Source organism: Nycticebus coucang, chromosome 17, assembly GCF_027406575.1.
Source record: "Nycticebus coucang isolate mNycCou1 chromosome 17, mNycCou1.pri, whole genome shotgun sequence".
In the NCBI taxonomy this organism is placed as follows: domain Eukaryota; kingdom Metazoa; phylum Chordata; class Mammalia; order Primates; family Lorisidae; genus Nycticebus; species Nycticebus coucang.
Window position 1 is genome coordinate 63,067,923 of NC_069796.1, and position 16,915 is coordinate 63,084,837.

At 41.4% G+C, this 16,915-nt stretch overlaps 1 protein-coding gene across 2 annotated transcripts in view; it reads right to left on the reverse strand.

The window, feature by feature from the left end:
- The window catches only part of ATP10B (ATPase phospholipid transporting 10B (putative)), a 443,089-nt gene that overhangs the window by 27,066 nt on the left and 399,108 nt on the right, over positions 1-16,915 (reverse strand). For both annotated transcript variants that reach the window (XM_053567374.1, XM_053567375.1), the window contains 4 exons: positions 14,615-14,724; positions 12,327-12,453; positions 9,043-9,227; positions 3,912-4,233 (listed from right to left, as the gene is read on the reverse strand). In XM_053567374.1, coding sequence (XP_053423349.1) covers positions 3,912-4,233; positions 9,043-9,227; positions 12,327-12,453; positions 14,615-14,724 — 744 coding nt within the window. The remainder of the gene's footprint in view (positions 1-3,911; positions 4,234-9,042; positions 9,228-12,326; positions 12,454-14,614; positions 14,725-16,915) is intronic.

Here is a 16,915-nt window from a genome sequence, read left to right on the forward strand (position 1 = left end):
CTTTTTTTAAATTTTTTTTTTATTATTAAATCATAGCTGTGTACATTAATGCAATCATGGGACACCATACACTGGTTTTATAGACCATTTGACATATTTTCATCACACTGATTAACATAGCCTTCCTGGTATTTTCTTAGTTATTGTGTTAAGACATTTATATTCTACATTTAGTAAGTTTCACATGTACCCTTGTAAGATGCACCATAGGTGTGATCTCACCAATCACCCTCCTTCCACCCACCCTCTCCCCACTCTTCCCCTCTCTCTCCCCCTTCCCCATATTCTTAGTTTATAACTGAGTTATAGCTTTCATATGAAAGCTATAAATTAGTTTCATAGTAGGGCTGAGTACATTGGAAACTTTTTTTCCATTCTTGAGATACTTTATTAAGAAGAATATGTTCCAGCTCCATACATGTAAACATGAAAGAGGTAAAGTCTCCATCTTTCTTTAAGGCTGCCTAATATTCTCTGGTGTACATATACCACAATTTATTAATCCATTCGTGGATTGATGGGCACTTGGGCTTTTTCCATGACTTAGCAATTATGAATTGGGCTGCAATAAACATTCTGGTACAAATATCTTTGTTATAATGTGATTTTTGGTCTTCTGGGTACATACCTAGTAGAGGATTGAATGGCAGGTCTATTTTTAGGTCTCTAAGTGTTCTCCAAACATCTTTCCAAAAGGAATTATTAATTTGCATTCTCACCAGCAGTGTAGAAGTGTTCTCTTCTCCACATCCACACCAACATCTCATGTCTTGGGATTTTGTGATATGGGCTAATCTTACTGGAGTTAGATGATATCGCAAAGTAGTTTTCACTTGCATTTCTCTGATGATTAAAGATGATGAGCATTTTATTCTATGTGTGTAGGCCATGCACCTGTCTTCTTCAGAGAAGTTTCTCTTCAAATCCCTTGCCCACCCTGAGATGGGATCACTTGTTCTTTTCTTGCTAATACGTTTGAGTTCTCTGTGGATTCTAGTTATTAAACCTTTGTTGGAGACATAACCTGCGAATATCTTCTCCCATTCTGAGGGATGTCTGCTTGCTTTACTTACTGTGTTCTTGGCTGTGCAGAAGCTTTTTAGTTTGATCAGGTCCCAGTAGTGTATTTTTGAAGCTGCTTCAATTGCCCAGGGGGTCCTCCTCATAAAATATTTGCCCAGACCAATTTCTTAAAGAGTTTCTCCTGTACTTTCTTCTAGTATTTTTATAGTTTCATGTCTTAAGTTTAAATCTTTAATCAAGTGGGAGTCTATCTTAGTTAATGTTGAAAGTTGTGAGTCCAGTTTCAGTCTTCTACAGGTCGCCAGCCAGTTCACTCAGCACCTACGTGTCTTTTTTTCTAGGCACAATGTTAGGTTTTGGGGACACAATGGTGATCAAGACAGATGTGGTCAGTGGTTCATAGTTTATGGAAAAGAGCCTTTACAAGCATTGTTGTGGACTTCACTGTGAGCAAATGAAGAATCTGAGCAATTTAAAGACTTGGTAAGGGTAATCTCACTAGAGAAGGGACTCTGGAAAATCAGAACTCAGATCTGATTCCAGGGCCCATATGCTTCCCCACTGCAGTCAAACTTGAAATACTGACTTATCAAGATAGCTAGAATGTTTGGATATCAGAGATTGTTAATGGTGTCCAAGGAAAGGACAACATTCAGTTTTGCTTCTGAATGTAGAAAAATGAGATTGACTAATTTTTTTATTGAGATCCATTTTGTCACATTGAATTCCCATTCAGAGAACTAAGTTGTTTTGGGAGAGTGGAGATAAGGCCATGAAAACACACACAATGTGCTTGTGTGCTCACACACACACATGCACAAGTGTACACGTTTGTATCCATAGATATGGCCTCCCTCTAAGCCAGAACTATTAAATAGATTTTTCAATGAATGATGGAAATGTATCTGCATGTCCAGTACAGAAACCACCAGACACATCTGGCTATGGAGATTGGGCTGGCAAAATTCCATTTAACTTTAATTGAATTTGAGTAGCCACTGCTAGCTCTATACAGCAAGGCCTCCTGTAGTGGCCAGATTCTCCCTGGTACTGTATCATTTAGACCAAAGTTCAGCAAATTTTTTTCTGTACAGGAGCAGATAGTAAATATTTTAGACTTTGTAAGCCAGAAGCAAACCTGAACCATTGTTATTGCTGAAAGGCTATTAGTCTCTTACCAATTTTACACTTAAAAATAGAAAAACTATTTTTAGCGTCTGTACAAAAACACTCAGTGGGCTGTGTTGGGCCTGCTGGCTGTTGTGTGCCAGCCTCTGCTGCAGACCACATAGCCTTCATCCTCTTCCTGGCCCCATCTCTTTTCCCAGTAGCATCTCAGAATAAGCTGCAATTTCTATTATTCATCATAGGGAATATGAAATGATTGAGAGAATAAGTCTCTCCCCCTAATTATTTGGTAACAAATTTATTGATCTTAAAAATTTTGCCATTGTAAGTAGCCTTTTATTCTCATAATATTTTTTGATCAAATATCATATATAATTTTAACCTTCCCCAGTTAGCTAACTGGGAGAAGGAGAATTGTGAAACCCTGTTATTTCTCGCCCTGCTGGTTTTGTTTTTGTTGCTATGGGAATACAGCCAATATCGGACTTCAGGGAATCAATTCTGGGCTGTTGCCTTATGTGTGTCTGAATTTCTGAAAAGGAGAATTCAGGATATAAAAGTAAGATGAGGTGGCTAAAGTTCTGCTCCCTGCATATTTTTGCTTCCTTCTTCCACTTTTTTGTTGTTCTGAACTATACCTGGACACAAGGAAAAAACCCATCATGTATAATAAACCTCTTGTTTGAAATATCAGAAAAGAAAGTCTCTTTCTAAGCCTGTGTAGGAGGAAGAGAGGTTGGCACCATCTGTAATATCTGTACTAATGCCCCTAAGTAGATGTAAAATCTAGTATGTAGTTGGTATGTGTTGGGCCAGGGATCAAACTATGAACAAGGCTGATAACATCCCTCTGCTCAAGGGAGAAAGGTGTAACAGTGCTTTGGAGGTGTGGGTACTGGTACCCCGGAGCCCATGGAGGAAAGCAAAGTTAGGTGGCACTGGAAGAAGGAGTGTTTTACAGAAGAAATAACTTGTGTAAAAAGTCTGGAAGTGAGAGAGGACAAGGCCCAGGGGGAATGGTAAACAGACTTGTTAGGTTTGGAATGCGGGATGCAAGACCAGGGAAGAGGAAGGTAGCCAAGGGAAGAGATGCTGTTAGAGGGTAATGAAGACCAGATCATGAAGATTCTTGTAAACCAGGTTGATAACAACCTGGTTGTTCCTAGAAGGTGTTAAGTAAGTGCAGTTTTTAGTTCTCTGCTTCCATTTGATTGACATTTATCCCCTTCTGAGCAATTCTTTTTTTTTTTTTAAAGTAGCATCAACGTGCTGATTTTATATACCAACTAGCTCACCTTTATAGAGGATATGCTTTGTGCTGGTCTTGTATTTAGAAATGAAAATGGGACAGTCTTGACCTTTAAAATATCCCCACCAGCCATCAACCCTCAGAAGATCATCACCTCCATAAACACCTGAGATCATGCCATGTGTCAAGTATCGAAGGGGAAATGCTCTGCATCCCAGAATTGAGATGACCCACGTATGTATGGTTGACGGCAACATTCCTTAAGCTACTTGGGTGTTCTGAATTCAAGGCCACTGCTGGCTTTGACCTCCATCTACATTCTGATTTTTCTTTAGCTGACTTGCTAGTCCAAAGAACTTTGATGCCCTCTCCTCTTCTTCTCAGCTTCTCCTTCATCCCCTTATTGGCACATCTTGAGAGTGGCACTCTCTCCCACTAAGACAATGACCCTTGGGCTATGCACCTTGACTGTGGTACCAGACCTCCCACCTGGACTCAGGACAATGGGTACCTATGGACAGCGTCATGATGCTCAGCTTGTCCCGCACCAGCTTGACGATCATGCTCTTCTGGAGTGGGGTGCAACGGCAGCACAGGACAGACCGACAGTACCCAGTCAACTCCAGAAACTTCTTCTCCAGCTTTCCCTGGAAAATGGCATTCAGTGTCTTCCCATTGATGACCAATCCAACTTCTGGAAGCACAGCTGCTGAGGTGGTGGATGGTGTCTTGGAATGTAGGCGGAACCCAAAGAGCTTGCGGTCAGGCTTCTGTGGTTTGTGAAACTGCTTGACCTCTTCTAATGTGCAATTGAGGATGGATTCACAGGTTTCCTGGAAAGAGTTATAATAATCTGGTGTGAGTAAGCAACCTTGGAAATGGATGTTAACAATTTCACATTATTCTTTAGTAACATAGTTATAAAGCTCTGCTGCTATAGAGATTACTTAGGAGTTATTTTCTCAATTTTTGCTTTGCTTTGAATCAAAGCAGTAATAATTTGGAACCAAATTAATGGTCATAATTGGGGACACTTCTTGAGAATGGGAGAGAAAATAGCTCAGCAAGATGATAGTCCAAGGATAGTCTAAGATAATAAATAATACTAAGAAGATGTCAAATTGGCTCAGTGCCTGTAGCTCAAGAAGCTAAGGCACCAGCCACATACACCACAGCTGGTGGGTTTGAGTCCAGCCCGGGTCTGCCAAACAACACTGACAACTACAAAAAATAGCTGGGTGTTGTGGTGGGCACCTGTAGTCCCAGCTACTTGGGAGGTTAGGTCACGTAAGCCCAGAAGTTGGAGGTTACTGTGAGCTGCGACGTCACAGCACTCTACCCAGGGCAACAGCTTGAGGGTCTGTCTCAAAAAAAAAAAAAAAAGAAAAAAAAAGATGTCAAATTGTGACAACATGTTGTGCTGGGTGGTGCTTTCTATTTCTCACAGGTCACTGAAGCTCTCCTTTGTTTTTCTGGACATTCCTGGGTAATAGATAGGGTCTTTATTACAGATCTTAACTGAGAAATGAGAAAATGGGAACAAGATACTTAGCAACTCATCCAAGGTCATCCAAACTCAGTGGTTGAGGCAGTATTGTTACTACTCGAATAGTGGCTTCCTAATTGAAGAAAAGACAAAGTAACTAGGAAAATGCCAGGAGGGCTATGTCAACTAATGAGATGAAAATGTGTTAAATACTCTATGAAACAAGTGTATGGTGCCCCATGATCATATTGATGTACGCAGCTATGATTTAATAAAAAAAAAAAAAAAAAGACATTGTACCTGTGTTTTCCATTGATCTATTCCATGAAAGGTTCTAAAAATTGTGGTGCTTTTTACTGGTAGTTTTTCCTGGTTTTTATCTTGAAACATAGTAAGAAAACTATTTCCTTTTGGAAATTTTCCTCTATTACTTTTTATTATATCAAAGACAAAGTCAGATTGTGGTACTACTTGTATTCTTAATATCTCTTTTAATTTCTGTGAACATCACTTTGTAAAAAATGTAAGGCTGCAGCACACAACAATATTATCGATTTTAGCAGCAGTTTTTTTTCCATGGTCTTTTTAGAGTTCTTCAATCCATAGCAGGAGATGATGACTTTTCACTTAGCGATGTGCTAAAATTTTTTTCTAAAATAAACAATGTTCAAAGTGTGTCAATTTAAATGAAAACCATCAAGTAGAAAACAGTACAGATCATATGTGGATTTTAGCAAAAATGATAAAGGTAGTTCTGAAGGGAGAGTTTTGAGGAGCACTGATCTACACACTTCTGTCTGGGAACGTCCAGAATAATTTCTTTTGGAAAGGGTAGAGCCACACTTCATTATTCCTGAGTCTTCCTTTTGGATGATGTTAGATTGAGTGCTGCAGGCAATAAGGTTGCACAGATCCTAGAATGAATGGTCATAGCTGGGGCACTTATCTGGGAAAGAGATCAACATAGTCCTTGCTGCAAGTTGAGATTGGCACCAATTATATAAATTCCTTAACTGCAAGTCCTTGGAGATATAAACTTCAAAATTAAGTTGCTGAATTTACATATTTCTAATTTTTTAGAGTAATAATCACAATAGTTACCATTCCCTGAGTACTTAGCACATGTCTGGTACTGTGGTAGGCAACCTCTGAGGCACTTCCCAATGATCTCCACTTCCTGGTATTCATGATCTCATGTAATCTCCTTCCATTGCATGTGGGCTAGACCTAGTGACTCACTTCTAATGAAGGGAATTCTGCAAAAGTCATAGAATGTCACTTCCCATTTTAAGTTATAGAAAGTCTGCAGCTTCTAGTTTGGTATTCTTTCTCACTTTTCCTTGAATGACTTGCCTTGGGGAGACCACCTGCCATGCTGTACAGCAGTCCTATGAGGCCCACAGGCAAGGAATGGAGACCTACTAACAATCATGTGAATGAACTTGGAAACAGAGCTCCTTCTCCCACCACACCACCCACTCAGTTGAGCCTTCAGATGAGCCCACAGCCTTGACCAACAGCTTGAATGCAACCTCAAGAGTGACCTTAAACTTGTGGCACCCAACTGAAATGTCCTTGGACTCCTAATTTATAGAAACCATGGGATAATGTATGTCTATTGTTTTAGCTGCTGAGCTTTGGGTAATTTGTTATTCAACAATAGATTACGCATATAGGTACTATGCTAAGTAAGAACTTACTTCTATAATCTCATTTAATCCTTCCAATGGCTTGGGAAGTAATTATTTTTATTTATTTATTTTATTTATATATTTACTTTTTTTGAGACAGATCTCATTATGTCACCCTCAGTAGAGTGCCATGGCACCATAGCTCACAGCAACCTCAAACTCTTGGCCTTAAGCGATTCTCTTACCTCACCTTCCCAAGTAGCTGGGACTACAGGCGCCCACCACAATACCCAGTTATTTTTCTGTTGTAGTTGTTATTGCAGTTTAGCAGGCCTGGGCCAGGTTTGAATCTACCAGCCCCGGGGTATGTGGCCGGCACCCTAACCACTGAGCACAGGCGCTGAGCTGAAGTAATTAATTTTAATCTCTGTTTTACAGATAAGAATGGAAGTGCAAGAAGCATGGTATTCGGACCATATTAAGCCCTCCATATATGTTAATGGTACCAATAATGTGATTATTATTATTAGTTTCTATCTAATATGTTTGTCCCTTTTAAACCTCCTTGACAGATGAACATTTCCAGTGATGAGTTAGCAATTCCCTCGTCTTGTGGATGGGAACCCAGAAGGGTTCTAGATAGGTCCCATAACTTATGTATTGCTTTAAGGTACATAGCAAAGTGACAGTAGTCCTAAATAAATTTATAGTGAATTAAGCAAATTAAAACCCTTGGAGGAAATAGCCACTGAATATGTAATTATGTTAAACTAGGGTTTAAATAAATTTAAGACTTAGAATATATTTTCCCAGTTTCTGGATTAACACATTTGTGCATCTCCAACTTATTCCTAGGCAGAGGGATGAGAAAGACTAATCTTATAGGTTTAGTGGGTCTCAAGGTATAGACAGGGCTGAGGATTCAGGCACCATCTAGGAGAGTCCCAGATGGTGAAACACACCGACCGAATTAAAGACAGAGTGTGTCCAACTGATCCTCAGGAAATTTGGCTATTTAACCAACAAACATTGTCAGCTTCCTGCAGGAATGCATGTATTTAAGAGAACCCAGGGAAACCCACTCCGCCCCTGTCAGGCTGGCTGCCTTACTGGTTTTCAGATATCCTCCTTCCAGAATTTCCTGGAGTGATGGAATCACCGCAAACCGAATTTTCATCACAAGCAGAACAGGTAGGCACAGGGATCGAGCACTCAAGCAAGCTGAAAATTGCTTCCTTTCCTAATTATAATATTAAAGCCAAAGTTTTTTTTCCTGAGATTATTTTCATTTTGAAAATTCATTGGAGTTTAATCTAATCACAGCACAATCTGTGTACCTGACAGGAAAGTCAATGATTTTTCCAATTCGTCTAAAAGGGCTTCGGGCATTTTTCAGTCTATAATGCCTTTTTCTTTTTAATTATAATATACGGTTTCTTCATGGAATAAAAAACAAATATAAACCTCCCTCCCCAAACTTCTATTTCTGGGTCTACAACAGCCTCAGACAAAACTTAAAGAAAAGAGGGAGGTTGCAGTGTCCTCCTTGTCTCTGTCTCCCGAGGTTTTTTTTCCCTTTCTCCTTCTTCTTTGTCCTTTCCCAGGGTTCCCCAGATCTCCAGGTGCCCTCTGCCCACCGCCTCTGGTACGGTGCTCTCCTTATGGTCTCCACGACATCTCACCCCTGCCATCTTCTGACGCGAGCACACATCTCATCAGCCCCCTTCTATGTTTGTTAGCCAAGAAGAGGGTGGAACTTTGCCTTCTGCAGTTTTCATAGTGCAAACAGACTCTTCCTTCTAAATAGAAAATCGCATTATAGCTTTGAATGTGCTTCTTCAGATTTCCCAATCTTGTCTTCAAATCTCACTCCCGCCACCCACACGTAATTCTGACTGAAAATTGCAGTTTCAGGACTCGGCTTCTTTCTTATTCCTCTCTCCCATCTCATCACAACGTACTGGCCTCCTGTATTATTATTCCCTCCAGGTTTCTGCTATGTGACAGCCCGTTCGACATAGAAACTGCTGCTGAAATTTGAAACTCAGGATAATTTCAGTTTAATTGGAACTTTTTCAATGGATGAGTTAATCTGAAGTAGCAAGAAACCGACAATTGAGGTTCTATGAGAGACAGCGTGGTAAGATGTAAATAACACTAGTTCCAGACTTAGCTCTGTTTTATCAGAACCAGTGTGGTGAACATGGATAAGTGACGTAGCCCCAGTGATCTTCAGTTTCCTCATCTATAAAATGGGGAGATGGGACCAAGGGTAGAATGTGAGCAATTAAAGCTTTCTGCTAAGCAGTGAGAGAAGTAATATGAAAGAGACCAGTCAAGCACGTGTAGGGGTGAAGTGGAAGACATGGGGTTGGATGACTTCCAGGGTTCTCCAAGCTCCACGATTCAGTGTTATCTTGGGGGCGGGGGTGCTTACCCAGCATGCCCAAGTCCCACTGTAAGCCCATCTCCTGTGGGCTGAGAGACTGCTCTGTGCTTGGATATCTGGCCCCTTCAGGCCTCACCTGATTCTCTGTGTTGATGGTGTACACAGTGTCTGTTTCATCTAGCAGTCTGCAGGAATAGGCAATATTGACCGCTGTCTCCTGCTTGTCTCCAGTCAAGACCCAGACCTGGATCCCAGCCTCCCGCAGAGCTGCGATTGTATCTGGAACTCCTTCCTGCAGCCGATCTTCGATCCCCGTTGCTCCTGGAGTGACCAAAGACACCAGAACTCACATTACGGTAAAAGAACAGCTGCTTAATTTCCTCAAAGCTCTGTGAAGCCAGGCAGTGTTTCGTAGACATGATCCCTGTGCTAGGCTGAACCAGATAGAGCAGCTCTTTACCCTATCAGAGTTCAAAGTTTGTTGAATGAGTATGTATAACTGGTCTCTATGATGACAGAATGTCAGAGTGCCATGTGAACATACACCAGGAGACCCTAACCTCACCTGGAGGACCAGGGTTGGCCTTTCTGGGCGAGTGCAATTTAAGCTCAGACCTGGAAGATAAAGCCAAGAGTTCGCACAGGAGAATTCCAGGTAGAAGGATTAGGCATGACTGAAGTTCCCAGAGGTTAGAGTAGAAGACACAGAAAGGGAGATGGAATGGGGTGAGAGATGGGGTCAGGGAGGGAGGTGAGGACTCCTAAATCGTGTGGAGCCATGACAGGGCCCAAGGAATTAGCAATTCATTGGGCAGCAAAGAATGTTATTCAAGGGTGTTAAGTCGGGGGCTGACAGAAACAGTTTTGAGTTTTGAGATCATTATAGAAAATAGATTGGAGACTGGAAAAAGGGGATGAGAGTCAGAGCTGACAACTACTTAGGAGGCCGGGTAAGAGTACAGAGGAAAGCTGAGGGTTGCCAGGAGCAATAGGAACAGAGATGTGGGGAGACTGACATCCCTGCCCTGCAACCTGATTGCAGGATGAATAGGGACTCACAGTTTTGATAATATTCTTGGAGGGAATTGAACATGCAGATTCCATAATTTTTGAATAATCTCAAGCTTAGCATCAACCCTGATGAATATATATCCCCAAGTATGGAATAGTTGCTAAGAGAGTAAACGAAAATAAATCTGCATTTCAATTGAGATTCATTTCAGACCACAGACTATACCCATCTCACTGTGAGCAGGAGCGAGGCATTTTGTTTCTTTTGATAATCCAGAGTGACAAAAGGTTGGCAAAGCAGCTACATCGGCTGCATATTGAAAAGATCATTTCATATTTTGAGGCTGTGCAAAGGCAATGCAGCTTTTTAATGGTGTGCTGGTTTGTTGGTGTCAAGATTGTCGAGATGAAATCTCTTCTCAGCTCATTTCTCCCCTTTCCAAGCCACCTTGAGAGGAGAAAAAGAACCTCTCTCTGTGGAAGTGTGCCTGCTTTGCATTTCAGGTTTAAAGGTGCAGGTAAACAACCCCATGAAAAGTCTCATCTTCCCTTTCATGGGCTAGTCGGGAAGGTGAGATTCTGAAGCTGATTTATATTACCGGGAGGCAGAGTGAAGGAGAGAGAAGGAAAAACACATTTATTTGTGTGAAAGAGAAAATGAAACAGGAAGGTTGTGAAAGCCTTTCTCAGCCAGGGGAAATGACAGGTTCTGACAAGTGTGTTCTGTTCCCGCAGAATCAGCTGATGATCACTGCTCACAGATGAAGACCAGGGTGCTGCACCAAAACCAAAGTTCCCCCCCACCCATCCACCCCCCGGAGGCAAGAAGAGGCTCAGGTGCCCTAATGGCATAGCTTTCTGGTGGTCTCATGTTTTGGACCAAGTTGTCCAGCCTGGCCATCCTCTGGTTCTTGTTAAAATGAATTCTTGTGACCAGCCTGAAAGGGGGCCTCTCGGGGCAGCAAGAGAATGTGCCTGCAGCCAAGACATAGGAAACAAAAGGCTAAAGGAAGCAAATTCTCTCCCTGGCTATCCAACCATCCTACTAAATCTTGTTGTTACCTTTTATGTGTTAAGACATCACTGTTTTACAGCGACCTAGGGTCTTTCCCCTCAAACCTCTGCCAGGTTGGGCAGTTTGAGCAATGTGATGAAACCAGAGGAGAAGCCAAAGCTCAGAGGGGTACAGGCATGTGGACCTGGGCACAGAGCAGGTCCCCACAGGACTGCAAATTGATTTTCACCCCCAGGCCAGTACCACCCATGTGGTCAGGGCAGGCTGCTTGGGCATTGCTCTCCCTAGATCTTGCTTCTGAGGTATGAGGAGATTAATCCTGATCATTAAAGCCTCCCCCTTGGTAATGCTTTTTCTCCAACACAAAACCTCTTAACTTGTCTCTGTGCGTCTCTTTTTTCCCCTAGTGCAGCTTACCTACCTTTTACATAGAAGCTGCCAGAGTAACTTTTGTAAAGCATAAATAATCTGTACCCATTTTCATCCTCAGGCCTCCTCCAACTTTTAGCCTATGATTTACATGGCTATTTGTAATCTGGGTCTGGCTGACCCCTCTCTCCTCACATCATTTCGTCCCTGCACCCTGTGGTCGTGGTCGTGGTCCAGCCCCAGCCAACTTCTGTGTTTCCCAGCAGCCAGGGCCTGCTTCTGGGCCTTCATTTGAGTTCTTCCTTCTGCCCAACAAGCTCCTTCTCTTTCTCTAAATCTCTAAGTGTTTTTCAACTTTTTTTGTCTCAAGGCACACTCAGACCTATAGTTAAACATCAATGGCACACTTAAATTACATTGATAAAAAAAAGAGTAAGAAAAAGAATATATTTACTGTGCTTTGAACTTCTTTAAAAAATAATTTAATTAAGAATCTTTAAAAATTTTTGCAGCACACCTAAGATCCTCTCATGGTCTGCGGTGGCATTCCTGTTGAAAATCACTGCTCTAAGTTAACAATCTTCCTAGGCTTGTCCTGGACCCCTGGCTAGGCTGGCATCTTCTGCTTTGTGGATCCAGCATCCTCCTAGACCCCGAGCTCTGGGAGAGCAGAGTCTGGGGCTGCTAATCCTTATTGTAGCCCTATTGCCTAGCCTGCCCCTTACTACATAGCAGGTACTCAACAAACATCTGAATGAATGGAGGAATGTGCTGTTGAAAAGGAGCCAAATTCAGTGGTTTTTCTCCTGAAGGGAGTGCATAAATGCTCCCAGAACATCCTCTCAAAGCTGTGGAGTCTGGGCTGGGTATCCACACAGCACATTTACTCCAGATATCTGGAAGGGCACCCCAGGGAAGACTGCTAATTGAGACATATTTGTAGTAGTGTCAGAATCAGAGCCAAAACTCCCTTTCCAACTTGTTGCATTCCTTTTTTCAGGTACTGAAGACTTATTTTTAGCTACCAAGTAAGGTGAGTTGATTCTCCAGATGCTGTGCTGTCTCCATTAGAAGCTCATCGCGGTTTTCGAGGGATGCCTCGGCTTCATGCCGGAAACTGGCCCATCTCCGGAAGTCTTCTTCGCTTATGACCTATGGGATAGGAAAAGGCTTTTCATCAACCTCAGGTTGGTCAGCAAGGGAATTCCCTCACCCTTCCCCATCTGCTGGGCCTTCCATGGGCCTGTTTGAACTTATTACATCATTTGATGGGGTTTCTCCTCCTTGATTTTTTCTTTTTATTTGAATGCTCAAATCAATGGAGATTGACCTTTATGTTTTATTACCACCGAACATCCATTGAGTTCTTATTGTGCACAGGGCACTGGAGATGATCAAGATAGACAAGGTACCTATATATCTGGGTTTATATCTGACGGAGGGCTAGAGATAATATCCAAGTACAAAATTTAAAAGAATAGATCATTTCAAGGAATGCTATGCAGAAAGTAAGGGTGATGTGGGGGTATGTAATGGGGCAGGGGAATAACTGTGATGGGGGCTGCTTTCTTATGCATGTTCAGTCTCCTTAACAAGGTGACATTCAAGTTAAGATTCAAAGATATGAGGAGGTTGATCATGGGGAAGACCAAGTACAAAGACTGTGAAACAGCAATGGACTTGCCTTTCTTTCCACTCCTTGAACAGATCAGGTGTGGAAAGATGGAAAGCAAGGTGGAGAAGGTTTAGAAATGGGGCTGGAAAGAAAAGCAGCAGCAGATCTTGCAGAGCTTGTCACCCACCCCACTAGGCAAGGTGTCACACACTTGGAGGTGCCTTAGAGCTGGCAGAATCCAGCTAGCTGCCACCTCTTCCTCCCTTGGAGTTCTGTAGCATTTCCAGACCCTTCTTCTGGCATATGAGTGCATACTGTCTCTTTTAGCAGTGAAGGGTTCTTTTGTCCAAGGATCAGTTATTCCTTAAGTTCCTCTGAATGGTACTATAGGGGAAACCAAAGGGACAAATGTAGGTCTTTTTCTTTTTAGGAATACACAGTATGTGGTATCTTAGGGGAGGCAAACCATGCATGACTAACTTCAATGGAAAGTAGAAGGTGGTAAGGATATAATTCCAATTCATCAAGTGTAGTAAGGAGTCATTCTGTCCCAAACATTGTATATGTGTTACCTTAGTTATCTCTATGACAACTTCATGCAGTAGGGAGGGTTAGCACTATTTTATAGATAAAACTCAGGTAAAGAAATATGCTTAAGGTCACATATCTAAAGGTGGTGATACTGAGACTTACACCCAAATGGGTCTGGTGGGTACTCAACTTCATTACTGTATTCAGCACCATAAAAGAGATGAAGAGCCTGAGGGATGGCTGTCATCCCTACTAGATTTTACGTGCCTCTTTAGATGCCCTTGTTGTGTAATTTACACCTCTCACTGCTTACCTCACTTGCAGGGGCTGCAAAATCAAAGATCTGCAGAAAATGAGGTGGGTGATATATCTGTCTGTCTATCTATCTATCTATCTATCTATCTATCTATCTATCTATCTATCTATCTATCTATCTATCTATCTATCTCTACACCCAGACCAAGGGCAACAATAGGAAGTGGTGGGGCCTACGACCAACTGCAGAACACAGGAGAACATACCCTTCATCAAAGGAATGACTGCCACCTAGTTGTAGCTGATGCAGAAATTAAAAAATGGAGACTGCCAGATCCTCTTACAGGGGTCCTCAAACTGCGGCCCGTGGGCCACATGAGGCAGTGTGATTTTATTTGTTCTCGTTTTGTTTTTTTACTTCAAAATAAGATATGTGCAGTGTGCATAGGAATTTGTTCATAGTTTTTTTTTTTAACTATAATCCAGCCCTCCAATGGTCTGAGGGACAGTGAACTGGCCCCCTGTTTAAAAAGTTTGAGGACCCCTGCAAGAGAAAACAGAAATCTAGATTTCTATGGTGAATATAAAAAGGTCCCAAAATTTAAGTTCAGGCAAATAATACTAACTTTAAAAGGATCCTTTGAAGGCAAAATTATAACTTAAATTATGTTATGAGTTACCCATCATACATACAATGAAAAGCAGGAAATGAGAAAGCCACATTGGTATGGGACCTCTGCTCCAGCTAAATTATCAGTTACGGGTTTTTGTGGTAAGTTAGAGAACAGCTAATCTTGAAAATATTAAAACAACCAACTCTAAGGGTCTTCTATAAAGAAACAGAAGACAGAAGCAGGGTTAAGGTCATTCAGCAATTACATTCAAAGCATATGTGGAAGAGTTTGTTCTGACCTTCTTAGCAATACATAGTGTGCGCAGGCCATCTCTTGCATACAGGTCCAGGTGCTTTTGGGTCCGGGCTTGGGTTCTCTTTAGCTTCTTTTCCAAATCAATGTCAATCACTGCCAAATAGTCATTGTCCCCATTAGGCCATGTACAAATGCTTAGAGATCGCCATCCCCAACACCCCAGGATCTTCCCAACTGACTACAATTGCTTCAGAAAAGTACCCTTCACAGCTGGCCCTAAAATCACAGAGGCGCTCACCTGGCTGTCAGCTACAACTCCAGGAGGCCTTACCTTGCCTGCTCTCTTTATCTGGTCATCAAAAGCCTGGCTGGGAAAAATGCTATTTAAGGAAGGTAGGTGGTCTAGGGGGTACTGTTCTCAACCTCTTGTTTGAAGGAAAAGCATACGGGAACTTAAATAATAGAGATTCTCAGGTCTAGTTGTAGCCCAGCTGAATCAGGGGGACAAGAAGTTTGAATCATTATTGTTACCTAAGGTGTTTTGTGTCACCAGCCTAGCCCTGGATGCCACCTGCTTTCAGAACCTGTTCTCTCTGTCTTAGCTATTGTCTTTTCTGTCATCTGCTTCAGTTCTTGTAACAAATAGGATCCCAGGACTGCTTCAGACCTGGATCACATTAGTTAAGTTCTTCACCACATTGGGTTTGCTGAGTTAGGGTTTTTTCTACGTAAGAAATGGTCTTAGAAAAAACATTTTTTTTTTTTTTTGCACTTCCTATAAATCTACTTTGACTGTCTTGCTCAAAGTTCCTTTTGTGAAGTTCTACATAAGTTTGTGTCAGAAGTAATTTGTCTTTTTCTCTTAAAACTTCAATTCTTTTATCTATCTAATTCTATAGTATGAATTTTAAGCCTGGGTTGGCTGGTGTGTATGTGTAGAATTGAAGTCACAATCATTTCCTTTATCTAAGCTGCCATAGGTATCATCACTTATTAATTGTAGTACTTTGTAAAGCTGAGCTTGGAAAAAGGCTTTAGAATTTTTATTTTTAAATTTAATGAGGATTGGATTGAGATTTTTAGAAAGAGTAGTAATGGTCAGAATCTGTACACCTCATTCTGCTGCATTTAATGTAAAATTAAAAATATGATTCTTTTATGTAAAATTTATTTTAATTTTATATTTCAAATTATATGAGGGTACAAATTTTTAGATTACATTCTTCTCACTTCCAAGGTAAAGTTCCAGTTGTAAAAGAATCCCTCACTCAGGGGGTGTGTTTAAAAATATAACACTTAATAATGAGTAATTATGGGGCAACTGAACAAAATTCTGATTTTTTCTAATGGTACTACTCTAAGGTTGTTTTTATGTACATAAACATCCTTTCCAGGCTTATTTTAATAATGGTATTATTTGTTTAAATGCTGATGGGCACTATGATTCATTTTTTAGGTGCTCCTCTTTTCCAGTGCCTTAAACATAGTCTTCATTTGTACCTTCTCTTACTGAACACTATTTACAATATTTTCTTTTCAAGGACTCCAGCTCCTGAGATTAACATTTTTTTGTCTTCAGTTTGCCAGACTTTATCGTCTTACTCAGGCTGCCAGGAACCTCAGTGTCAAGTTGAGTGTCCAAACACCATAAATATTACTAAGTCTGAGGTTATTTCTCCTGCTCTCATTCAAAGTTTTGCTTCTTAATTCTTAGAGCAACATTGTGTATGTGTCTTTTATTGGAAACATCTCTAATCTGTTTTGCCACCAGATGAAGAGCAAATAAAGAAACATCTCCAGAGGGGCTCAGATGGCTGCTACCCAGGGATAGTTCCCTTAGCTAAAAAGCATTGAATTTAGTTGTCTACCAGAGTCTGGGGATAAAGAGAACTAATTAGCTCTCTTCCCATTCTAAACACTAATCAATCCCCATGAACCTCTTGGCCCTGATCCACAGATGATAATGCAGGAGGTGCAGGGCTGCCTGGGCAATTCTAAAGCTTGGCTAGAATCTACTATCCTGGGAGAATCATAACTGTCTTCTTCTTTTTAGCAATCAGGAAGCGGCTGCACACTCATTCATGCTGCTCCAAAATTGGACACTGATATGTAGGGACTTTGTAACCTTTTTTTGGCTCCATGTAAGTTTGTAAAAATCCATCTGGGGGAGGCTGGGGAAAAGGATGATAAAGGACACCTGAGGCTACCCAGAGTGCCCTGAGCCCAGTGCAGAATTCTGGCAGCATGAAACAAGTTCTGAACAGAAATTCAGAGTAACCAGGCCTGAGCTGTGTCACCTCTCCTAAGTCTCTCATAGGTTGAATTGGCTTCTTGCCAAAATGAA